The sequence below is a fragment of the Atractosteus spatula genome, chromosome 6, assembly GCF_055471065.1.
Source record: "Atractosteus spatula isolate fAtrSpa1 chromosome 6, fAtrSpa1.hap1, whole genome shotgun sequence".
NCBI classification, from domain to species: domain Eukaryota; kingdom Metazoa; phylum Chordata; class Actinopteri; order Semionotiformes; family Lepisosteidae; genus Atractosteus; species Atractosteus spatula.
Genome location: NC_142711.1, coordinates 22,732,424 through 22,759,332, shown reverse-complemented (window position 1 = coordinate 22,759,332; position 26,909 = coordinate 22,732,424). Strand labels below are relative to the sequence as shown.

The 26,909-nt window shown below is 37.2% G+C and overlaps 1 protein-coding gene across 2 annotated transcripts in view; it reads left to right on the top strand.

The window, feature by feature from the left end:
• LOC148832678 (partitioning defective 3 homolog) overlaps positions 1-26,909 on the top strand; it is a 431,574-nt gene that overhangs the window by 156,432 nt on the left and 248,233 nt on the right. For both annotated transcript variants that reach the window (XM_088918670.1, XM_088918669.1), the window contains exons 4-5: positions 21,173-21,354; positions 25,521-25,658. In XM_088918670.1, the coding sequence (XP_088774796.1) occupies positions 21,173-21,354; positions 25,521-25,658 (320 nt within the window). The remainder of the gene's footprint in view (positions 1-21,172; positions 21,355-25,520; positions 25,659-26,909) is intronic.

Genomic DNA, 26,909 nt, shown 5'->3' with positions numbered 1-26,909 from the left:
CCGCTTCAGTGAAATCATCTAGTAAAGTAGCAAAGGAATGTGGTTTATAGAAGTATGGTACAAATAGATTTAATACTCAGGAGGATTTTAAAATGGGAACCAACCAGTTAATCATACATGAGGAAGGAAACGAGAGCTGTACTTGGATGTGTTTGGGTGACTGCCGACCACAGATGAATATTTTAACACAGAAGCAGACTCGCTGACTTTAGTTTCAGGCCTAAATTAAATGACAACATGAAGAATTGAACAAAAAGTAAGTTTAATAATTAATTTTAATCAAAAAAGTATTTCTGGAATCCCTGGGTAGTCATGTGTTTTTACAGGAATATCACGTGGAACAATCAGCCACCTTTATACATTGTATAGCTTTAATTTTTTAAATTCTAAACTACAGTATACTTAATTGGAAGATTTGCAGCTGCCTTAAAAGTGGTTCACTTCTCATTTGCCCTAAATATTAGTAGTTATAAAGGACACCCTGATAAAACTTCGTTTATGGTGGATTCACTGGATATTTTCAATAATTCTTTCATTGCTTATGCAAATAGGTTGTGTACACATACAGTACTTAAAAAAAACGTAATCTTTCATATGTAATTCTCTTGTGAACGACTGATATTTGTAGTTTTTTTGCCTTCAGAAATGTTTTTCATGAGGTTTGGGACTGCAGTTTCAGGGTGTGACAAAATAGCTCTGTCGTGGGTATTGTCTGCCTTTGTACTGTATATCTTTCATGAATTTTAGAAAGCGTTCCCTTTTTTCTGAATGTGTTTCCTGAATAGTAGACTTGACCTATATGCTGTTGTTCCAGATCTTAAGTCTGGGCGCTAATAATCTTCAGATAGAAGTCCTGATGTAACGTGAACATATAATCACTTCCTTTTCTTTTGTTGGATGGATTTCGCTATACACTACATAAATGGAAACTGTGGTGTCTTTATGATGAACAGGAAATTTATTCTTTAAAAAGGTACCAGTTCTAAAGCCACTATATATGTTATACATATATGGCTTCTCTTATGCAAGTGTATGTTGATGCACAGATTTTTGGTTCCTTCTACCCAGCCAGTTGTGGCCTGGAATTTGCATATTCCTGTCGCGTTCATGTGGCTCATCACTAGGTGCTCCGGTTTCCTCCCTCCTTCCAAAGACATTCTACCTCTAAGCTGTTTCTGTGCTCTGATATGCCCTGGGATCTATATGTCCAGGTTTTAATCTGCCTTGCACCGTGTTTGTTGCTGCAAATCTTACCTGCAAGCTGCTTTCTAAAAAAATGATGGATATGTAATATATTTGTGGCACTTAAATCATTTCTGCTCCCCGAGGAATTTTTATAAACAGTCACACTCTTTGAAATGGTTAATTGCCTTAAGTGCGTAGGACAGACTGGTAATTGCAAAACAATAAGCTTAAAGCAGACAGTGGAGGTGCAGTAGGATGTTGGACACACACAGCAGTGTAGTATTCAAAAACGACAAGTGTCATTGTCATATATTTAAGCTATTTTAAGAGATGGCTGTGAAATCTGGAAAACATTCCATGAAAGTATTAGATTTAAGAAAAGGAGAGAAGTCGTCTTTCCTGCTCCCCCCTTTTGCTTAGCTAATAGGAGTTTTTGAAACTGAGCAGTAAAGTGAGAGACATGTGGGTCAGTGCTTGAGGGAAGAGATGATGTTGATTACAGTAAGTAACAGTGATGAATACAAATACCAAGGAAAGAAGTAAAAGATGCCAACAGGGAACCTTTCAAGTTGTATGTGCTATGAAAGTGGTTGATTGATGTTTTGTTCAGCATGTAAATGTTCCTATAGATCACAAGGGAAAAGCAAGATGAGACCATCTTATAAAGAGTGCTTTACCTGAGCTTAAGGCACAAGGTCTTGAACCAGCTGTGGATGAGAAGGCAAAAGTACAAACTACTGTGAGCAAACTATTTACTGTGAGGAGTGAAGACGAGTCGCATCTGTGGTCTGAAATCTACTGCCTTACAAAAGCCATCTGCATCAAGACATGTCCTAGATGGTGCTGCTATGAAAAGGTGTAAGGAACTCTTATTGGGAAAAGGTCATTTTATGTCCTATTACCCAGGAAAAGCTCTGTGAGTAAATAGTCAATGTTCACTTTTCAGTGAATATTTTCAGTAGTCAGTTATATTGAAAATGTTAATAAAAAACTTCTAGATGAAATTGCTGAATCGTACTACAAGCAACCAGATAGTCTTGAGGCATTGAATGGTCTCTTGATTGTGAAATGTCTGTATTCTAGTATTTTGTTCTTTATACTATGGCATTGTCAGCTATAGATCAAAACAGGCTTTTTTCTTTGACTATTTAACACTATTACAGATAATAATAGATCATAGATAATAATAGATAAAAATCCAAGAATACAGTATAATTAACTTTCTTAAAGAATCTCAAGAAGGCCCAGTTTGGCCAAGGAGTTAAAACACATTTACGTGGACATTTTTGTGTATGAAAAATGACAAAATATGATCAACTGTTTCAGAGTTAAATTTAGCTTTTAGAAAACTGAGAATTTACTAATAAATCTTGGTATCACAATACAATGTGGCTTGTCTGTAAAATAGATGCCTGACCTTTGTGTTCAGTTAAAGGCATGATGAATGCCTATCCTAAAATTCCTCCCGGATCTTCCCAGGTCTCCTTTTGTTGTATTTTCACTGGGTTTGAAGAGCTGATGCTCCTCATTATCTGCTGTGATTGTCTCTTGTGCAGTCTGGCAGAGGAAGCTGCAGTTTGGCTTCTGTCAGTATTGCTGCTGATTGGAAACCAGCAGAGCACAACAGGCAGGATTAGAAATCCCTGGTGGAGATACCCGACTTCAGAGGCACAGGTGAAAATTGCCCTTGTTTATGGGCAATTTGGCAAACAGAATGATAACAAACCCAGCGTTGCTGAATTCTCAGTGTCATAAAAGTTTGCAGACTTGATTCTGCTTGTAGTTTAGCTTCAACTCCAGATTTTATTGAATAGAAGGCTACTTATTTAGTGGGAGAAATAGGCAACAGCCCCCAGGAATTAGCCCTGAGCGTTCAGCTGCTCATGTTCAGGAATATCAATGAGGTAACAGAGTTCCAGGTATCCTGTCACCACATTGTTACTAAAATGTTGGCTGGACATTCACTGGTCATTTATTGTTAACCTGCTGTGAAAATCAAGGCAGCTGTAAAGTGCGGACATTTTATTTCTAATCACTTCATCCTTGAGTCTTGATTTTCATGTTCCTTACACAGGGTCATTTCAATTATCTTTTCAGGAAGCCATAGCCGTATTGTTGCTACAGGGGAAGGCTGTGAATGATTCTACAAGCCAGTGTGTTACAGAGATAAAAATGACTCATTTTAATAACACAATAAATTATAAAGTATTTTTTTTGTAATTTGGAATGACCAGTTTCATCGAATCGTCAAACACCACATTTTTTACATGGTGGCCCACATTGACAACCTCTGCTTTCTTCTGGGAGGGAGAAATTGTGGCAGAATAGAGGGTCTCCTCCGTCCTGCTCATTAGTGTACAAATAATACAGTACGTGCTATGGGGTAATATCCAGACAATTCCGTACCGACTGGAGGACAGAAGCATCACTCACTGCTGTGACCCTGAACCAACAGGGGCCCTGGAGCTTCCCAGGGTCCAGTTTCACAAGGAGCTCAGAGAACCCGGGCTGACTCGTTCTTCCTGAGCCCTCAGAGCCTCACTAAACCAAAAGTGCCACAACCCAGCCTTGAATTCATGACACCTGGCTAATGGAGCCAAACCTGCGCTGTACTGGTCTAGTCACTGAGGAGCCCAAGCGCCATATTTCTAATGTAACTACATATGAGGTAATGCATGATTGCCTTCGAATTTAATATCAAGGGAGCTTGAAGTCATGGGGATTTGGCAATATTTATTGCATTAACTCAGCGTTTTCAGTTTAATTCATTTCAGTTTTTCTGAGGTCGTATGTTTAGAAATATAGAGGTTGTGTGTGGTCATACTCTTCTGCTTGCCCCCCTGTGATACTCACCATTTATTAAGAAAAGCCAAGCCTGGTTTCTTGTCATTTTTTTCTATCTCTTGGAGTAAATGGGTCTGTAGAAGTATATTTTAACTTGCCAGGGTGCAACAGTGTCAAGCACCTTCTACAGTAACTGTAAAATAGCTGCATTAAAGGCAAAGGTGTAGATAGATTCTGCTCATATGCTAGTATTTTGTTCCTCACACTAAGGTATTGTCAGCTGTAGACCATTGTAAATTAATTATCTCATTAAACAGCGAATAGGTTGAAAGTAATATGCTGTCAGTTTAATTTCCAGGCATGTGATTCGTGCACCTGCACCCTACACAATAACTTGTGCTTTTTTATTTGTTCTTCCCTCTTAAAGCTAGTCCCAGTTTTGGCCTTCCAAGAGTGGGTTTTGCGTCATTGCTGTTCTGACCTTTCTGACTTGATTTTATTGCATTTTTCCCCATGGAGTGAGATAGTCATACAAAGTATGTGATTGCCTGTTCTAGATAGTAAAGAGCTTTCTGTTTTTTGACAGCACGCAGGTAAGAGATTCAATGGAGTCTGTGCTAAGCCTCTCTCTCCCCTCTGTCTCACAAGTTCCACATCTTGTTTTGTCAAGAGACAGTCTTCCAGGCTTTAAATTCGATCGTATACCCAAATGAAAAATAAAACCTTCAAAATAAAAGAAGCCAAAGGAGTAAAAAGTTGAACGGATTTAATTACAGTGCCTGTCACGGCTAGACCTGTCCCTGAGCCTTTTTTCAAAAATGTGAGCTGCGATACAGATTCTAAATCAAACTGAAGGCACTTACATAGTGTGACTAACATGATAAATACAGTTGGACTTTTTCAATTTAATTTTATGCAGTGATATGAATTATTTCAACAACTGTGTTTTTTAACACAACATTGGTCCATTTAAACTGTGTTTTTCAACTTATTTTATAGCCTTTTCCGACCACCATGCATCAACCTTTTCAGGATACAAGTTTTCCCTCTCAAAATTTGTATTGAATATGTCTGTTCCTTACGAGATGGATTTCTAGGTGTGTTATTTGAAATCAGTGCTGGTAAAAGCCAGTTGCCCAGTAAGATGTACAGTGGGTGTTGAGCTCATGTATTTCTAATTATAGCTCTGTAAAACTCTAGACTTCTCATAATTAAATTGGAACTTATTGATGCTAATTATTTTAATTAGTGGTGTGGCGTAAAATTCATCTGGTAAAAGGACCCTGAAGTGCTTCAAATGTTTGTAAATGAGGTAAAATGACACACTCTGCTCCTCTGTTCTAGGGCCTAATGGGAGCATGACTTATTTTTGAGCTGGGATGTTAGTCTCAGCTCACATCAAGTTCAGAAATGTTTTTCCCCCCCCTCCTTCCCCACCCACAGTTAAAACAGGAGTTGAATCCAAAATGTAAGGCTTGATTTAATACTCTCCCATGCTCCCTGTAACCCCTAAGCTTACTCACTACGGAAACAACTCGTGAAGCAACTGTTTATTATTTCCAGGTTGGATATAGTTGTCATGAACGAGCGAGATATTGTTTGTCTGTTGGTATGAGTATAGCAGAAGAGTGATCCAGACCGTGGAGAATGGGCTCTGTGAATGGTTCACGTGTTTCGTTAGCAAGGGCATGGGAAGTGTGGCCTGTTCCATTTTGTGAACTGCGTTTGTTTGCATTTGTCATTTCAGCCTCTATCCTCTAATCCCTGAAATGTCTGGAAAACAAACTTGTTACTTCTTTTGGACTATGGTATTGCAACATTTATTTGATCATTTTTGAAGGCCTTGGGAGGAAAATTGAGCATTCGGATAAACCCTTATAGACCACGAACTGGAAAGTGATATGCACTCTAAATGTATAATTATGTTTATGTCAAGATAACTAAAAAGCCTACTGTATATCTTCTTTAAATCAACTTGGTCAGTGCTAACCTTTGTTTATTTTAAGCTATTTTTTTTTCCTAAAATGCATTACAATTTAGTTATAGCCACAAAATGATTACTGTAGGCTCAATTAGTGCTTTGACCCCAGAAGACAGAGATAAAGAATTTAATCTCCTTGTCTACCCTGTGATGTCCTCCCTGCTATCTTTTCCATTTTTTAAGCTTATCACCTTTCAACAACAAAATATTTTCTCCAGATGATTTCTGAATTCAGAATTACAGAATTCTGTAGTTATTAATTCATACATGTAAGAATGCACATAACTGATATTTTGATTATATGGAGAAATTGTTGGAATTTAATATGAACAGAACCTACAAATCATTTCATCTGTTGGCATGATTTTCTCTCTTGTCCAACATAAAACCTGAGAAATCGTGAGGAATATCACATTGCTCTGAATGGGGAAATTCAAAATTGTATAACCAGAGTCTGACTGCAAAGCATGTTAATGCAGCTAGTTTTATGAGTATGACCTTAAAGAACTTCAGAACACTTCTAAGTTATCCTCTTTGTAGATGGAAAGAGGAGTAGTATTGCTGACTGGGACCGTGGATGAAAGTTCCTGACTTAACTCTTTACTTTGATATCTGTTGTACTTGCCATGTCTTCTATTACTTTGGGGGTAAATTGGAATTAGGCTTTCTTAGCATCTTTTGTTATTTTATAAATTAACACTTTAATTCATATTTTCTCTGAATGGCTTTTATAAAGTGGATTTGGACTTGCTCTTTCAAGAATTCTCATACACCTTGCATGTTTTTAATTACTCCCACATAGAATCCATGATGTGAACTTTAAACCTGCACATCTTAGTAGTGTGCGTCACATATAATAGGGACTTATAACTGCAGGTCCACTTGTTAAAATTCTAACTACATTTTATAATAAAACTATAATTTTAACGAAGTCGTCTTTTGGTCAATTAGATTTGTTTCACTCTAGAAACATTAAGAAACATTGTTCTACTGTTTTTATGCTGTAAGGTATGAGAGCAATAAAGAATGTGTAGAAACAGTGTTAAAATGTAGATGTGAAGAAGTGCTGTATTCATCATTAGCATATGTAGCTTAACTTGTTGTAAATGAATCCTACCATAGTCAAGTGTCAGAGAGAGCTGCTCTTGAGACAGTGAGAGATTTCCCAGATGGAGAGAGAAATGAGCTCTGTGTGAGAACACGCTTCATGTTTTTCAAGGAATGCCTCCTAAAAGGATCCATTTGCATTTGGGTCAATTGAAACATTCAAATGTATGATGACTGACACAGGTTGATACCGGAGGCAATGAAATATGTAACCTAAAAGTGCTCATTAGATAACTGCTTTGTTATCTCTTTCAACAAGAGAAGACAACCCCAAAGTTTTTGCGCTGTATTGCTTAGGGAATTAACGGTGAAAGTCATGCATGTAAGTTTGTAGGATCTATAGCACCTACAGTATAGATCAAACACTGTCTCTTCTGGTGCACATTAATTCTGTAGCCTCTGGCAATATTTCACACTGTTCCTGCTGGAGCTCCTGTGCACTAACCGCCAGACTTCTGGGAATTGTGCAGGTGGCATACTGCTAATCTTGATGGAAAGGAGCAAATGTCTGCAGAGACCAACAGCCTATCTATCTGGATCACTGCTAATTGGGCTCCCTATTTAATGAAATACTGATTTAAACACACCTCTGTCATGTGGTGCCTCTTGGCATTGCTTGGAAGACAGCGGTATTCTGACTCTTCAGGTACAGCCGAAGAACCCCGACCCAGTGCAGCGTTTGACTTGCCTGATGAAGGAGACTGACTTGTCTCCGCTAATTAAGGGCATATTAAATTCCAAGCCGAGTCCTCTTGATTGTGCCCTTGTTCCATGGGCGATGTGGTTTATGTGAGGGTCGCACCTGTTACTCCAGAGCCCAGACAGTGGTTTTGTAATGAGGTGAGACAGATTACACGGGAGATAAGAGAATGCAAGGGGGAATTTGAACAGATGGGAGACAAAGAGTGGTGCTGAAAAGACTGTTTTGTCTCAGTGTTCTTCTGAAGAAAGCTGATCTCTGGATTTTCATACCCCTGATGGAATGAGGACATACAGTACAACATCATATGACAAAGTTTTATGGATAGGATGGATCTTGCTTAACAAAAATTAAAAACAAAATTGTATTGAAATCCTAGCATTGAATAGAGGCAAGTCATTTATCATCATTTAAGTTCATACAACATGAGGGTCACATTTACTGTATTCACATCCTTGAAGTATTATGTAAATTCTCTTCAGGCAAAGATTATATGGACGAGATGCCTCCTGCAGTGCGCTATGGGGTTCTGGCATTGCTCAGGGGAAATTATAATTATTTTTCCAGGCAGGCTTGTTCTAGGTCCTTCTGAGTCTATGGTTTCTTTTTGTGAAGTGGCTTCTTGAACTAAAACCACAAATGTTTGATGTCATGGACCATGTTATGGTTGAGTTTCCTGCTTCTATGCAGTTCTAGATGTACTTTAGAAACATAATACCCTTCCAATATTCAGGCTTCAAACAATCAGAGGAACTTATATTTCCTTAACCTTCAATGCCTACATGCTTTCAAACAAATGAAATCTGGAAAGTAGAAGGTCAAGATTAAGAAATTTGAGCATGCAGCCAATAACTTGGAAAGTCATAAGCTGTTTCACAATCAGACATTCGTTATGTAGATTATACAATTATTTCCTCTCCACAGTAGGAATAAATGTTTTCAAAAGTGCGATTGCTGTCACCTTCTGGGGTATTTCCTTGTATTATTACACTGGAAATACAGTAACTTTATTTACTCTGACACACTGCTGTACTAAGAGAGGGGATTGTTTAAAGGCCTTATCATGGTCATTTTCTGAAAATTGAAAATTGTAATGTAATGGATTATGATTGTCAGATTTAGAAAGAAGATTATACTTTTAGTTATGGGGTCCATAATCCATGATAAGCATTTTGTAATATATATGTTACTGGTACAGTATTTTCATTTAATGCCTTACAGTTCTTATACCTTATACTTCAGTGTGTTTTCTGTCACTGATTGCTCTTGATTGTTCTTGAATGGCATAAATGTGTTACACTAATGTGTAAACATTATTTTTTTTAATAGACCATCATTATACATTTTATCTTAGAATTATAATTATATTATACAACTTTAAGCACACAAGTTTCCCTCAGAATTTGCTGCAGAGTTATTTAAAAAAACTGCCAAAGCACTTTCCTGGTAATTTCTTATTAGAATGTTATGGAATCCTGGAGGGACTGCAGCACAGAGCTTGTTTTTGGATCTGCAAGCGCAGTAGCGGGGTCTGAACAGGTGGGTTTCAAGAGGAGCCTGGAGGCAGAGAGAGCTGGTGTGGTTCTGTACTTTTTTGGCAGTTGTCTTCTTAGCAGGGGACAATGGAGGAAAAGGAGTGGGCACAGGAAATTGGACAGCGTGGAGTGTGTGTGACTTGTTCTCCAGCAGGGGAGAAGTGAGAGGATGTGAAAGGGATTCAGGGAGCGAGATTTGGATTTGGAAAGAGGAGGGAGTGGAGAGGAATGTGGTAATGGAGTAATTGGAATATGTGGGACTTTCTGACTAATTGGCCACCATTTTGAGCATGTCTCAGACTGACTGAGTCCATATAAACAGTTAAGTGGGGGATGAGAAGTGAGCCAGTAGACATCAGTGATGCGTTGTGACACTCTACAAGCTGAGCATCATGTCCCTAAATTGGTTGCTAGCGTTTCTGCAATATCAGGGCACCTTGTACAGCTGAGATTTCTCAAGTAGCTTGTAAATGAGGAACATGTTGATAAAAGGTGAATGCTAGCCTCTGCTAAAAAAGACATGTTGCATATTATGTTGTACAGGAATTAATTGTGCTTGTTCGTTTTACATTTTAGGAGATCTTTATTTGGCAGTAGTACCCACGTGCCTTTTTTTCCTGTGGTATGAACACCAGCATCTCTATCAGTTTCATTTTGTAAAATACATGTTGGAAGCAAAGGCTCTTCAACAGCTGTAGACATTTCAGAAAGACAGTTAATAGAAACAATCTCAGCAATCTACAACAAGTATCTCGCAATTTAGTTTTGAAAGAAAATTCCTGCTTAATTCTACATAATTAACATCTTAAATCCCCACTCTTTTCACCAAAATTCTTCCATTGTCATTTAAAAAAAATGTAATTAACAGCTTTTAATTTCGGCTTCAAAAAACGTTGACACTGAAGCGTATGTCTGATTTGTTTGAAATAAATCATTAAAACAGAATTTGCAGAGATGAATATTCAAAGCGTCTCCTGTTTAGCAAATATTGCTCAATCAGTGTTAGACTGATTTGGGTACATTTCCTGTGCATTAACTGCAGCCAGGAACGCATGAATCTGTATGCGGCCGTTAATAAACACGACAAAAATAAACAGTAATGTGGTTTTATTGAATCCAGTAGATCATGATGATATATTTTTTTCTCAGCTGAGATTGAATGACACCAGTCTGAAAGTCAAAGCCAAGCACCCTACTTTCTCCTACCCACACACATACTTATTTTTGGTGTCACCACTGATCCCCGTTTCATCAAGAAGTATTTGGTAGATGATTGAAATTTACAGTACATATCTACACACTGCCTTTCTTCTCAAGAGCATCTTAAATATAGCTTTAATGAGGACAAGACCAGGCAGTTGCACAGAAAGGCCTTCCTCAGGAGGATTTTCACTCTAGGCAGGTACAGTAAGTTTTGAATATATTTTGAGGTAAATGTAGAAAAGTACAAGGTCTTGGCCCAGAGATGAGTTAAATAGATTTATATATATTTGTAGGATAGCCTTATATGATAATATTTAGGTATACTGTTCATGGATATATATAGTTTTATCACCATATAATGGTCTTTTAACAATATGGGGACAACAGGACTTAAAAAGGAATTGTGCTTTTTCCTGGTGTCTTGTAAAAAATGTGAGACGCTTCTCTCAATTCATCATCTTAAGGGCTGAGAAGGAATTTTTCTTTCTCCAAAAGCTGTCGAGCAGAGAACAAGTCAGCCTGAAGAGGTAATTAAATTCTCTCAATCAAATGGATGTATTTAGAATACCCGTTTTTAGGAAGCAGGGATAAAAATAGTGGACTTGTTCTTCAGATATTTTAAGCTAAAGAATTTGTATTTTGTAAACAATTCACAAAGCTTGTTGTTGTGAAACACTAAACACAGTCGGCCTCTAGTGTTCTTTCAGCTAAATCTGCCTGTAAAAAATGGTTTCATTCCTTAAGACATTCTTTGTATTTATGTAATTGCTTTTACTTTTATTACTACCAGTACTGGTTTTCAGTTAGTATTATGTTGCAGTAGGAGTCTTTGGGATTTTATAAATGCTTGAATAAGGAATCAGTGGAGGTCCACTGAACTGTGTGGAGTTGTATGAAAAAGTATTCAATCTGTGCATATTAAATGCAATTATAACAAAGCTTACATGTGAGAGGGTATTATTGCCCCTGTTGTGCTTTTTTGGCTGCCAGTGGCTTATTGATCCAAGGATCTTGTCCAAACCCCTTCATGAATGATCCCAAAAGGCTGAGATCAACAAAAGGATTGGCGGCTTGTTACAGACACTCGTGACCTGTGACAAAGTAGGCTCCAGCCTAAGGTCACCACCATGTTATAAAAAACAGAACACTGGGGAAAAATGAACATATGACACATACAGCCAAATAAAAAAAAAAAACAGAGGCTCCAGAGGTCTTTGAAATGTTTTGCACTCATACAAAGTAACAGGTAATTATAACACTTACAGTACTTCCTGCTTGAAGGACCCCACAGTACCAGAACCGTATCATGATAATGATAATGTTTCTTTATTAGCCCTATACAATTTCTTGCATTAGTAATTAATCTTTTCGCATACCCCAGCTTTTCTCCATGAGACACAGACACACAGACAGGGAGAGAAGCTTGGGGTCAGAACGCAGGGTCAGCCATTTATACAGCACCCCTGGAGCAGTTAGGGTTAAGGGCCTTACTCAGGGGCCCAACGGAGTAGGATTCCTCTGCTGGCCACGGGATTTGAACCGGCAACCTTCCAGCCACAGGCGCAGATCCTTAGCCACAGAGCCACCTCTCCGCCCATATCCTCATTGGCGTCTTTATTGTGCCGGAAGGAAAACGTTTTGCAGAGCTGGGAAAAACCAACTAATTCTAAAATGGTACATCATGTAGACAATCCAGATTGTTTAAAATATTATGGATTAAAAATGTAGTATGGTTGGAATATTATGTGCAGTCTAAAAAATGGCGATTTCTCAATTTGTGTAAAAAAACATCCTGATTAAGAGGAGATGGAGTCCTAAAAAGGGGGGTGCTGTTTGATGTGAAAAGGAGAGAGAAGTTGAACAGCAACATGTAGGCTTTTGATACCTAATCTGTTAGTTTTTTTATTTTTTTCTCATTCTCTTTCTGTATATATTGCACTAAAATAAATCTTTTTCTGGCGCTTGTTGGCCTGTAATAACCTCACAGAAGAAGGAGTTTTGACACCACCTTTTGTGTAAAAAGCTTCTCCTGTTTTCAGTCCTTCTAGGTCTGCCCCTCATTCTTGTTCTGCTGCTGAGCATGAAGTAATCCGTTGGATTGACACTGTCAGTACCTTTCAGGGTTTTGAACATTGTATTAGGCCCTTCATAATCTTCTGTACTCAAGGTTGAAGACATTCAATTCCTTTAACCTTTCTGTGTATGATGTTCCTTTCAGACCTGGTATTATGTTTGTTGCTCTTTTTTGAACTTCTTTTCAGGGTGTAAGATTTCTACTGTGTCAGAGAGAATCACACTTGTATTTGAAATGAGATGTAACTAGTGTATTGTGTAGCTTTAATATTACCTCCTTTGGTCTTAATTTGATTATTTTTTATATTTTCAATTGCTTTTACACAACTGCTCCATATCTGATCATTTTTCGAAGATATGGTTACTACCTGTTGTATTATTTAGCATCCCTGCATGTAGTATTGTGCATTTCTAGACCTTAGTTTTTGTTGTGTCGAGTGTGTTTAGTGTAGAATAGTGACAGCCTTTTTTGCATTTCCTTTTCCTTTGCATTTGTTGGAAGCTCAGAAGTTCCTTGTCAATTAAAATCAAGTATGTAAATCAGCAAGAGCAATTAGTCTAAGACAGATTTTTGTGCCCTTTTCTTTATCACTACTGTTTCTGAACATTTACCAGCCCTCTCTCCATTTACATACATTATCTTTGATTTCTCTTTTGGCTTTAGAACTTCTGGAAATCTAAGTAAACTATATCATGAGCTCTGCGCACATCCCTCACTGCTGTCTCTTTACTGGAACCCTCCTTGGGTTTAAGGATCACTTGAAAAGATGAACAATTCCTCAATCAGGATTGAAAGAATATCTTTGTCAGTTAAGATCATGTTAACCAACCACAGTTAATCAACTGTTACATACCAAATGATATTGGTGCAACAGGGTTCCATTACTTAACAACAGCTGTTAATCCTTGGTTTCACATTTTAAGAATTGAAATCATTGGACAATGAATTTTCTATCCATTCATTTCCAGTGAAATTATCATTTGTTTCCCATGTATTGGACCTCATTGACTAATTTTTCCAAGTTCATCACCATTGACAGATACACTAAACAAACTCGCCATATGTTTTTACATGACCAAGATGTTTTCAGAAAATGTCTCATAGTAATGCTTTAAGCTTACTTGGAATTTGTGTTTGGTCTTAGACATTGGCGATTGTCCAGATCTCTTTTAGGTTTTAAATCTTTCATCCTCATGCATGAGGCTCTTACTGCATATTTTACGCTGATCGAGCTCTACAGGGAAATAGGGTTTAATACTGCAAGAAACAAGCTTACTTCTTGTTAAATCTGTGTATTAAAATGCTTTCTAACAGCAATTACAACATAATTTGGTATTAAAATTTAGTTTTCTGCATATATACGTGATATGTGAAATCATATGCTGAAATGTTTGTGAAATCTTTTCACTGCTTTGTTCTTTTTAGAAGATGAACAACACAGTGGTGCAGCTTTTAGAATTGCTGCCTCAGAGCTCTGGGACCCTGGGTTGAATTCTCCAGCTGGGATGCTATCTGTGTGGAGTTTGTATGTTCCTCTCATGTTTGCGTAGATTTCCTCCAGGTGCTCCAGTTTCCTCCCACAGTTCAAAGGCTTACTGGTACTGTAGGTTATTTGGCTTCTCAGACTTGGGTGTAATCCGGCTTGCGCCTGTCGCTTGCTCTGGTTGCCTCGTGACCCTGAATTGGATGGAGCTATTAGAAGATGAATGGAAGGTGAAAGCCTTTTGGCCAGATCGTTATTGGATATGAGAATGTGTTCTGGTGTTCTTAATTTGCTAAGTGTTTTTATAATATTTAATTATATGCTTTATATTCTGTACGCCTAGTCTGTGCATGTCCAAGAATTCTTTGATCATTTTGTTAATTTCCATAACTAATCTCCTGCCTATATGAAAACTCTTTGTTTCCAGTTTCCTTTTGAACTCTTATTGTGCGTTGTGTTTGGAAAAAAGTGTTGCTGAGTTTTCTGTATTGGTTGGATGTATTAGGGTTTGATTACTATTGTTTTGCCTGTTTTTCCTTGTTGGATATCATACTGTCCATTTCAGAATACGCAGAGCAGTTCCTCAGGTAAATCTGATTTTTTTTTAAGTTCTAAAGCTTGTTTTTATTTCTTTAAAGAAAAGCTTTAAGAAGAAACTGTCAGGTGCCCTTTTCTTTCAGCCTTGTTTTTGCTCTGCTGTTTCCCCTTCAGCGTGTGCTCCTGTGGGTTCAGTGGAGAGTGGGTTTTGTGGAGTTCTGGCCCATTTGGGTATCCTTTACCTGACAGGTTTCAGCCAAGCAGGCGGGTCTCCCTGGTGAAGTGGATGTCAGTTGCTCAGCCTGTAGCGCGCTGCGGATGTGTTGCCAGTTGGAAGTCTGAGAGCCACGAGCACCAGACAAAAGATGTTTCAGACTGTTGAAAACTGCTCACACCTCCAGGGGATTAAGACCTGTGTTTGAAGCCCTGAACAGCAGGCCAGTGGTTAGATTCAAAGAAGTTTATTAGAGGTGAGAGAGACAAACACACTATTGGCTTCACCTTATAGCCTTTCTTTTACACCTGGTTCTATGTGGACATCAACCCCTTACCTACGTGGTGGGATATTTACATACCAATGAACAATTTAGCACGTACTTGTTGGCAGAACAATCAAATTTCATTTGAAAGAGGTAACAGTATAGAACTTTTGTTAATTAGGTAGTTAAGCTGTCTCTATCCTTCAAAAGTCATTCTTGTGAAATTGTCTTAATAGGCTCATATAAAAAGATCTACTTTAGGCATTGCAATACATAGATTAGAAATCCCTATTAGATATTCTAATTTTGATTCTGCACAAGGAGCTGGTTTCCTGTCTTGTTTTCTTTTGTGGTGCTTTTATTTGTACAGAAGCAGTGAGTAACAGCTATTTGTAAATGTGCCAGTGGATTAGCCAGTCAGAATATATATTGTATGAATTTCAATCCTGTATTAAAAAAACTGAAGGAAAAGGCCTTTTTTAGCTTTGAGCAGAAAAGACTATGAGGGGACCTGACACAAGTATTCAAAATCTTCAGTGGCATTGACAAAGTTAATACAGTGGATTTCTGCAGAATGAATAGTTTGGAAACTACGTGGTAGTGAAATTAAACCAAGAACAGGTGACACTACTTTATCTAAAGGGTTAAGGCTTGTCAGGATCTGCAACCAGTTATCCAGTCATGTTGTTGAAGCTGATATCCTGGTTTCTGTAAAGAAATGGCTGAATGAGGTGTTTCAGTCAGTTACCTGGGAACTACCCAACAGTCTAGATAGCGTGAATAACCTCCTCTTCTTTGTGTGATTTTGTTATGGTCTTTTTGAGTGAATTTTGGTTTGAATTCCCAGCTCCAGAAAGAGCTTTTTCACGATTGTTGTACTGTAAAGACTAGACTCCCCTGCGTTGCCGGTCATTCCTGCAGGCCTCTTGGGCAGTTACTTCATCTTCTGCCTGACGCTGTGCACACAGCCTCAATAGAGATGCAAGCAAAACTTTTTTGGAGAAACTCAATAAACTTGTTTAAGTAGTTTTCCATTCTCCCCCTCACGGCCCCCTCTGGACTTTTTAGGGTCAGAGACTTTTTATGGTTTTCTGAAGCCATGTGTACGATTTCAAATTAGAGACATCTAAAAATAGTTCAGCTTTGAGAAAAAGGAGTCGCGTTTCCTCTCTCGTGGATTACCAGATTCTTTTAATTTCACCTTTTCTCCAGTAGAGACTGCTGGTTCTTTTTGTATACTGTATATATTTTTTGTTTTTAAAAAATGTCTTCTAAGTAGTACTATCTGGTTTTTAATGCAACTTTCAAAATTCTCAGTTTATGTTTGACTTTAAACTTTCACTTCAACCATAATTCCGCATTCATCTTTTCATATTAATCATGTATCAAGAGTTCTGTGCATGTTGTGCTCACTTCATAAACTAAGTAAACATCAAATGCAGCCAGTCACCAACAAACTGTCTGCCTGTAATCCTCTAGTTAAACATGACTGATTATAAATATTCAGTATTGTCTTTTATTTTCTCTATATTTCTGCTTGTTTTAGTTATAGTACTAACCAGTAGTATGGTATTAACTATGAGGAGGGTGCAGAATCCCGAGTCTTGTGTGGTTTCAGCCACCCATAATTTCTTAAGGTCCTTTTTTAAATGTTTTTTTTTGCTTTTTCTTAAGAGTGCATCTAAAAAGAAAAAAAATCCTTATGAAGGTATGTTGGTGCAAACCATTGGAAGTTAAATCTAAACAGGAACATCAGAAAAATGATATCTCATGCTGAAAAGAAAATAAAAAAAATTGTCATTACTGTAATATAACTCACTTTGATTCGGTGCTGATAATCGGGGGTTCTTCAAGCTTCAGCATTTCATGAATGCCACAATTAAATAGCTTCTGATAGTGTATCTGTTTTATCCAAACTGATTATATTTAAGGGCAGCCATGTGTGGCAGAATGAGTTCAGTTCAAACAAAATAAGAAACGACATTGAATTAAGAGGTCGTTTTTCATGAGTGTGGAACTGGACCTTAAACAGCTCAAAGATGGGGCAAGGACCAAAGAAAATAAGATTGAGACACTTAGATGCTATCTAGTTTACTGTGTCACTTTTCTCTGCCTGCTTGTTGTTTTTCTTCTGACTTTCTCAGCTGTTGCTCAAACATGATTCAAATGTATGATTCATCTTGTGCTTTTCTTTCATTGGTCGGGTTAGTTTAATGTTGTTTTTCTGTGTAGATGTCTTTAAGAAGATGAAGTGCTTTTATTGTCTGTTTAACCATTGCACACCTTACAAAATTATTGAATTGATTTATGACTCATTTAATCTGAATTTATACATTAAAATACACCGTTTTAGTAACTTTAATGATTTGCAAATATAATTACCAAGCTCTTTTTAACTGTAAATGCAAACACTATGACTGTATGAGCCAGTGAATGTTACAGTATGTCGAAGGCCTTGCGCATTGTGGAGGTGTTTGAAGATTTAATTGTCCTGAAGCTACAGTTCAGTTTTCATATCTCTTTTTTATAGTCTGGCATCATTTCCTTCTGGCAAAACAGGGTAGTTATGATAAGGAATTAACAGCTAAACATTTTCTGAAGGTAAAGTAATCTGAACAGTGTGACCTTTATGGTAGATTTTGTTTGAAAAAGTTGGGTAGCCCTGTTCTCATTATAATCCTTACTGCAGGGAAGATTACAAATTAATCCTTTTAGGGTCTCTCTGTAGCGTTGGGTAGCACTCTACCTGAGATCGATAGACCGTTTGTCTGGGTTTTTCTCCTATACAAAAAAAAATATTTGCAATTTGTTTTAAGTGGTTGCCCCAGTTAAATAACTAATGATCAAACAATTTGTGTTTCTAGGTTAATTTGATAAGTTACAAACTCCCATCTACACTTACACTGCAGACTGGAAGCTCAAAGCTTTCATCTTAACAAATGTTACAGTGGCACACCTTTACTTAAGTGACATGCTGGGTTCTAGTGAATTTTTTTCTTCCTTTGTCATCATGCTGATAATGATGAAACACAATGACCCAATCTTTTGAGTTTGAATAAGTAATAAAATTGGAAATAAAATTTAAGTCTTATTCAACTGTCACTTCAAAATCATAACCTCAATCAATTAATAATAACACCAGTGCATATCTAAAAATGCTCATTACTATTATTTCTTTTAAATGTTATTTTGTAAAACATTTTTCATAAGAACATTTGGTAGTTAGTAGCTTATTGGTACAAGAATCTTATATTTAATTTTTAAGGAAGTCAAAGTATTGGCTTCATCCACCTGGCTGAGTAGCTCATTCCATACTCCCTCAATTCTTTGAGTAAATTAATTTAGTGTAGTTTTTCTTATGTGCCTCCTGATTCATGGTTTGCCATTCACTTTGAAGAAATCCTGATTTGACCTTGGTAGTACCTGTATCAAGTCCCCTTGTAGTCTTCTCTGTTCAAGACTAAAATATCTTTCAAAGCCTGTCAGTGTTGGACATTCCTTTAAGTCTTATTGAAGCCTGGTTGCCATAAACAGTGTTTTCACCATTGTTTGGCTATTTTTTCTATTTATGCATGTACTTTTTTTCCCCAAAGATGGATTTAAAAAAGAATTAAAAAATTATACTAGTTTTTATTCATACAGTCTCTTCCCAGAAGTGAGTTAGTACATCTGTTCAACAATTTGACATTTCCCATAGTCTCTTTATTCTCACATTCTTGATTTGAATGGATTCCAAAGGCTGTTCTTGGCCCACTTTGAAAAATCCATACAACCTAATTCACAAGCAGGCAAAAGAGCATCTTTTTCACAGCATTTCTGAGAACAACATAGTATTAGCATTAAGCCCAGTGCTAGCTTAAGGAAATGTCATTACATGAATATTACATAGTATTCTTAAGTGAATTGCATGTTTGTTTTCAAATATGTCTATTATTAACTTTCTTGACAGTAGGATATGACGTTATCTAAATATATTACATTTCTCTGTGAAAAGGCTAAAAAACTGACAAGCAAAAGATTAAGAACACATCATGTGTCACAACTAAATTTAGGTCAGATACTGATGTCTTTCCAGTTTGATTTTTTATTTTTCCAGATTTTTACTTTAACATTTGCAAGCCTTCAGAGATATATGTCCCTTCCATTCTGTGTTCTTCCCTTAGTAGCACCTACTGTACACCACACACCCGTACAGCTCATAGAGAATGCTGAGGGGGTTAAGCCTGTCCTCTAAATAGAATTTCAAGTTTCTGATCTGCTTCTGCATGTTAAAAGAAGGATTCAGTGAAATGGATTAAAAGGCTGCAATAATGTATTTATAAAATGCAATTTCAATCACTAATGTGTAATAAAGTAATATTTTGAATGTATATTGAATATATATATGTTTCTGAATTGAGCAAAGAGGTGTTTACTGGCAGCACATTGCTATTCTACATCATATGCTATAGAGGCTTAACACTTGAATGAGCTGGGATATATCCTTGAGGCACATGCTAATTTTTCTCCACGAGAAACTGATAAAAGAACAGATTGAGTATGATTTCTCAAGACCTGTGCAAAGCTGAAGTGTCAAGAGTCTGCTGACAGGAGCAGGAGTTTGATTCCTGCTGTTCTTTAAGTGTAAGCTATCACTTTCTTTTGTTGCCTTTCTTAAAGGTTCCCCCTTTGAAAAATACTATATGACCTAAATGCAGTAGTGAAATGTTAGAATTTGCAATATGTGGGAACAGAATTATAGACTGAGAATAATACAGTACCTTCTTGTGTACGTAGAATCTTGGTACTGATGGAGCTTGTGACACTTAAAAGTAAGCATGTTTTTTTGGTGTGGAGGAAGTGTTTTCTTAAGCCTTTTAAGATTTTCTTTTACTTTATTTGCAACTAATTGATAATCCACAACTCAAAAAGAGTGTGAACTTAACAGTGGATGGAGGAGAGGGTGGAATAGTTGTATATGCTCAGATTGCACAGTGATTTTCTCTCCTTTATTATATTTGTTTCGAATGACTGCCTGTGTACTAGAGTGTAAATGTTTGATAGGGAAGCTGAAATGACAGGGAACAACTGTGATGCATGAACCCAGACAGCTTGCCCCAGTACATAAGGCAAAAATGACCTTTGACAATGAGACCAAAATGCTTGTAGGAGAGCTTTTGTGAGTTTAAACACAATACATTTGAGCTAAACCTCCAAAAGCAGGTGCTCATGTCTTTTCATTTACTGCAACTCCAGCACAAAGTCACCATATTGCCTAGGAGCCCCCCAGTAGCCAGTAAATGCCAATTCGCAGCTGTTAGCACACCAAAATGTGCGAAGCTGAGAGCAGATCCATTCTTTTTCAGTCAAGAGGAGAATGCAGCTATCCTCAGATAGGAAAATAGACTCCACTAAGAAAAGGCACCGTAAATAATTTGTGGGGAATGGCAGCAATGTAAAGAACTGAAAGTCAGATTTATGATCTGTATTTCATGTCAATTAATGCTTAACGGAATAAGATGAGCTTACACTTTATTTAGTGCCACTTTTTTTTTTTACAGCCAAGGACCCCAGATGCTTTGCAATCAGATTTCTGCTGTGGTCAGGGAAGCAGGTGCTACTTATGCAGTTGAAAGTCCCAGGCATCCTGTAAAATGGTGTGGGCAGGGAATTTGTGCACTGAAGGATATTTGAGCTATCAAGTGTCTAGTTCCACTTAGCTGAGATTTGCTTTGGACAATATCAATCCTTATACACATGTCTTAAAGGCTTTGGAAGGATTTTATTTCAGATGTATGAAACAAACATGTAATAATGTGAATGGCAACTGATTAGGAATTCTTTCTGAAATAAACTACTTAACCACATTATATCAACCATCTTTCGACACATCTGGACATCTTGATCGGCCTCTTTAGCATTTGCGTCATGTTATCTGCTTGTAACATTACATTATTTACTAGAGCCAATTGTACAGAAGTTCAGTTTGTACTGTATATGCAAAAGTCTAGGGTTTCTTATTTGGGGAAAAGATCCTCTGCAACTAATTGTGGTTTAAAATCTAAAATATAGAGTTTAAAGATTATTTGATGAAAAACGTTCTTCTTATATGCTTTGATCTACAGATATGCCCCTCCATGTGCGTCGCAGCAGTGACCCAGCACTGATTGGCTTGACTACGTCTTTCAGCAGCGAGCCGAGTTCTACAGCAGAAGAGCCTTCTCGTAAGAATCCCACTCGCTGGTCCACAACAGCAGGCTTTCTCAAACCAAACTCAGCTGGGGGAACCAACAGTCTTGAAAGAAAGGTAGGTTCTGTTGAATTTTCACTTTTTTACAAATTATACCACGGACACAGTGGGGCAGCCTTTCTTATTGAGAGACTTAGAGCAACTGTCAACCCGCATTAGGCTATGGCCTATCCCGTCAGTGTTTTTTTTTCAAATAAGTAGGGGTTCACACCAGAAGCTGAAGATTTTTAGGCAACAGGATAAGGTTGTAATGTGTGGCTGTATTAAATGAGATCAGGTGTACTCATGAACCAGTTTTTCCCTCAGTTGTGTGGTTATTATCCATCTGAATGAACACTGTGCCACTTCCATTGAGTTTCTCCCTGATACTCTTCCAGGTTTCCCAGTATATTTAACGGACCAGAGCTATCTTTTCAATGCCAGTATTCACACACTTGGTTATGTGTTTTTTGTCGTATATTAGTACACATAGCAGAAGCCTTAATCAAGAGCCCTGTCCTGGCAACCTTTATGCTGTCCTGTAGTAATGATAACATTCTGGGGGCCTCAGTGAAGGAGGTTTTACAGTGATATACAAAAGAAACCAAACAATTTGCCTTTCAGTGATGAGGCTGTTACATAAAGTCTACAGACTATATGAAACCACATCCTGTAGAACAAGAATGTCATATTCATCACTTAGGAATTTTACTGCATTTCATATGTCTTTCTCTGGCGTGATTTGTACCAAGTGATGGGCTGGTATTGTAATATTCTACTCTCTGGGTATTGTATTTTTTTTCTGCTGTCTTCATTTATTGTTCAACAGTGCTACCAGTCAAAGCAAAATTTAATGACAATAAAACATTAACCTCTTAATGTATTGGTCCAAGCAGCTGCAACAAGGAGTTATGGGGTTTGGCTAATCTTTATTATTTAAATCATGTAACAGATGTATTTGTTCAGAAATCATCATGGTAACATCTCTTTCCACTGTACTCAGCAAGTAAAAATAATACACCTGGAGCATTCAAGCAGTAGCCATTTGTAGTCAGTTTGACCTTGACGTTGCTCTTTTGATAATCTTAGTGCTTTGTAAAAGACCTTTATTGTAGTGCTAATATTTCTTTTGTTGTAACTCACTTGTGAGGCTAGCCCTTGGGGGCCTGAAATGAATCAGAAAGCTCTTTGGTTCATCCTCCCAGGGATTGCAAATGAAAAAGGGTCCAATTAACTTATCAAAATGGCTGCCCTCTAATATCGATGACAAGGCCTCTGTGCTTGGAAACCAGTAATATTCCAAATGAAATGGAGGAAAGAGAAAAATGGAGCTCTTAAAATATGACATTGCTGCCTTCTGCATGATTATTGCATTTCAAACTATTCCATGGTAATCCTATTTAAAACCACTTTAGTTGTCACTGCCTCCATAATCTTATTGAATGCTTTCCGTTCCAAAAAAAGGTGAAAAGAAATGTATTTTTCTTATCTTTATAGCTGTTTTTTAAAGTTAGTCAAATGTCAAACTTAAATGCATCACAGGGACATGTTGAGTTGTTGGATTCATTTTTATGTGTTGCAGGAGTTCAGATTTGGACATCTTAAAAATGATAAAAGTAGCAACATGCCTTTTTTGTTTATTTCTAAACAAAATAAACAAGCTTTAATTAGCATTTTCAATCTGAATGCAATCAAAATAATTCCCTTGGCCTCAGTCTGTAGTACACTAGTTTAAAATATTTATGCACTGTTTTCTTCTCCTGTTTTCAAATTGCCTTACTATCCCTTTAAATATAATAAGTATGAGCCAATTTCTGTTTAAGAAGAATACCTTTTAGTAGATACTTTTGACTGTGCTGTTTGTTTTGTTGCAACATACACTGTACTAAGAACTTTTTCTTTCACCTTTGACAGCGTGTGAACATTTGTTGAGGGAACTTTATACCATAAACAATTTTAATATATACAGTTTAAACATCTACCCTTTCTCTGATGTAATATACAAATATATTTTTCTCCATCTTAACATTTCTTTCTTTTTACCACATCACTTTTGATGTGTTAAAGAAGAATGGAATCGTTGAGTGTTTAATTGTTCTTAAAATAATTCATCAATAAATCATATATTTTTGGATGGATATTAATAACTTTTTTTGGAATTTTTTACACAGCTCAAATACCAACCAGTAAGCACCTGGCATTTTTTTTTAGATCACAGGATGATGAGGTTGTATTTTTTATCCCATTGAACAATGTTATATGCTCATTATTTATCATAGAACTGCTATTCACAAAAATCTATTGATGTAAATCTTAGTGTCGCATTTTCTTTGTGCCTTGGTATATTGGAAGTGTTTATCGATTTGTCATGGATGCAAAGGGCCTGTGCTTTTACTTGACTGAATTGAAAAACTAACACCCATATGTCTAGTATGGCTGGAGTTAACATAAATGTGTTCAATAAGACATTTAGTGTTTAAAAGACAATCTTTGGTTTATAGGACTCAACTTGAATTGTTCAAATGGAATTAATTGAGCTGCAAAAAACTAGAGGTCCGGACTTCAGTTTCCTTTAAAAAAAACAACAAATGAAGCTCTCTGCTCATCAGCATATTTTTTAATGATTATTGAGTTATTCCTGACACATAACAGGGTTAGAATGTGCCATATCGACTTCTTCAAAATGCATTGTGATCATCAAATATCAAATTTTGTAATTGCCAGTTTGAAGATCCTGCACTTAAACTAGTGCTGTCACACACGGATATTCCTGAGACATTTGCGTTCTCACATCTAATTTGATAACATATAAATGTAAGGGTCTTCCTTTTTTATCTTTATTTACAACATAGCTCCATTCCAAAGTCAATTTAAAAGGTTTGAATATGAGTTTTATTTGATGATTCTTCGGTGTTTGCTTATTCCCCTAATTTGGTATCATTTGCAAAATTCACTAGTTTACCAATTCTACCTAAATTTAAATGATTGATATACAGTAAATTAGCAAGATCAGCAGTCCTAGTACACAAGATCCTTGTGGCGCTCCACTCCAGTTTGAGTTTTGTTCTGTTTTCTGTTTATTAGTCAATTGTCAATCCTGAATGCCGGCTACCTGCAATTTGAAAATTATGCGGAACCTGCTGTACAGTACATTCCTTAACTGTTCAGAGTTCGGAGTGATATCCATGTGTCTCTGTGGTAGTTAGAAAAAAAGTGGTCTTCCAAATCTTTTGAATTACTTGTTACTCTGTATTCAGTGTTAAATGCATTGCCACCCTGCATGTAATTACATTTTTAGTCCATAAAATGTTCCTCTGGTTGGCATTTGCATATGTATGTTATAATCAGAAGTTGCAACTGTAAAGCTGTAGTCTTGGCAGTGTGTTGCACAGCTCTCTCGTCAGGACTTATTGGATTTTTTTTTTGTCGTGAAAAGTACAGGAACACAAAACATAAATATATTCCCAAATAATAATGGTTTCTCTGGTCTCTGGTCTTCCTGACCCATTGTACATCATAAAACCTAAAGGTGTATTTTATTGGGTTTTTTTTATCCGAACTGCCTTTGTAAATATTATGGTCATCATGGAATGCTTAATAAGTCTCCCAAGCTTTATTACCCTGTCTCCTCTCTTTCCCCTGGAAACGTCTGACCTTCGATATGGAACATTGCATCGGTGTACATTAAAAACTGTGTGGATTGTCTTACAATGGGGAAGGCAATAAATATCCCATGCATGCTGGGCACCTTCTCAGAATCTAATCCACATGGTTTCTCTTGAAGTGAATAAATATCACTTTACAGTACAGTATGTGTTGCCTTAAGCATTTCCGATGGAGGATTATGCCATGAGTAACTGATTTTACCATTACCTTTTAGATAAATTGATAAGGCATACATGTGAATGTGGTCAATGCATGTGCTCGATTTCAGCTTATTTTTCCATCTCATATCTGAAGTGTAACGTGTCCTTGTATCGTTGCCTTTTAACATTTCCACAGGCTGTAGCTGTTTATTTACACATGTGATATCTGTAATTGTGCAAAGTAAGCTGAACTGGAACATTCTGGATGTCCACTCCATTTTCCTGGAGTAGCCGTTGATGTTTTGATGGGTCTGTTTAGTGAATGTCAGGCCTTTGATCTGATCTTAGATGCTTTGAAGTGTCTTACTGTGCCTTCTATGGGAAGAACTTTTCCATTTCAGAATTTGAGCGGAACTTTCAATATGTTTGGTCTTTTAGAGTAAGGGTGTGGACACGTATCGGAGTCTTCCTCGAGATACGGGGAACTGGACGGGACAGTTTCAGAGGGAGAATGCCCGCTCTTCTTTAAGTGCCAATCATCCCATGGTGGACCGATGGCTCGAGCGACAGGAACAGGTACGGTATTGGCTGCAGACCATCAGGGGGAAGTTTCATGATTACCTTTTCATATTCGGGCCAAGTCATCTTGAGAGAAAACACTTTAGACCTAATGTTCCTTGTGCTCCCTAATGTTTGGGGAGTTTATTTCTGCACTTTTATTTTGGAGCATTTGCTTCCCTGTGGTTTCTCAGTTACTGTATTTATTGTTATCGTGAGCTGTGCCTGAAAGAAAGAAGAACATTTTGTAAGACACCGAAACTCCAATGGTAAGGCTTTCTCGAGGCAATAGTAACCTGAGATAACAGTGATACGGATGTAAGCTGAGAAGGAGGTATTGTGCTTCTTTTGGACCTGGCTGGGAGCAGGACTGTAAATGTCAGGCTTGAGGTGCGTCAGTCCAGCTCCTGCTCTGTTTGGCCATGTTGGTGTTCTGCTTTATTTTATCACAGGTCAAAAGCATTCGGAGAAGGGTAATGTTCAGTTTCTCCTTATTAGTGCTCATTAAGTGGTTTATTTTAATTCATATTATCCCTGTTATTCCTTTAGACAAGAAGTTAGATCCTGCATAATTTTTCTGTTCTTTTTGATCAGATTTTGATGAAATCTGAGAGATTACAAGAGGTCCATAGTTACTCTGGGCTACTAGAATGCTGTTGCAAAAAGATACTCAACTTTTAAAATGGAAAGAAATAGCGTTTTGTGTTTAATAACATTGCAAAGAATTGATGAGTCACCTCTCCAAACCCCCAGGTGCAACTAATATCTTTTATACTCAGTATTGGTTCTGAGAGAATTGTTTTGTCTATCATGGTGTTTACACCTTCATTTATACTGAGACAGATGATGAAGTCTATAGAGTCTTCTGTAAGTCATTCATTGTAAAAAGAAAGAATAATATGAAAACCCTTGGCTATATTTTTCTGCTGAGAACACATTGGATGGTGTTGTGGTTCCCATTTAAAATACAAAGCAAATGCTTCACAGTGCTCGAAAGAATTAGATTGTTGCTTAACCTACATGAAGCAATAACTAAACATCATAGCAGGCTTTTAGCTTTGCTTGGATTTGCAGGTTGTCACCCTGCATCGCCTTGGCTCATGCTGCCATGGCAGGTTACAGGGCCTTGTTCTTCAAACTGGAGGGAGGCTGCTGTCTGCATTTGCCACACAGTTGGGTTTGCAAAAGCACATTTTTTTGTCAGATATTTCCTTTGAAAATCCTGAATGATAATTTTGCAGGTTTGTGGGTGTTCTTGGCAAAAACCGT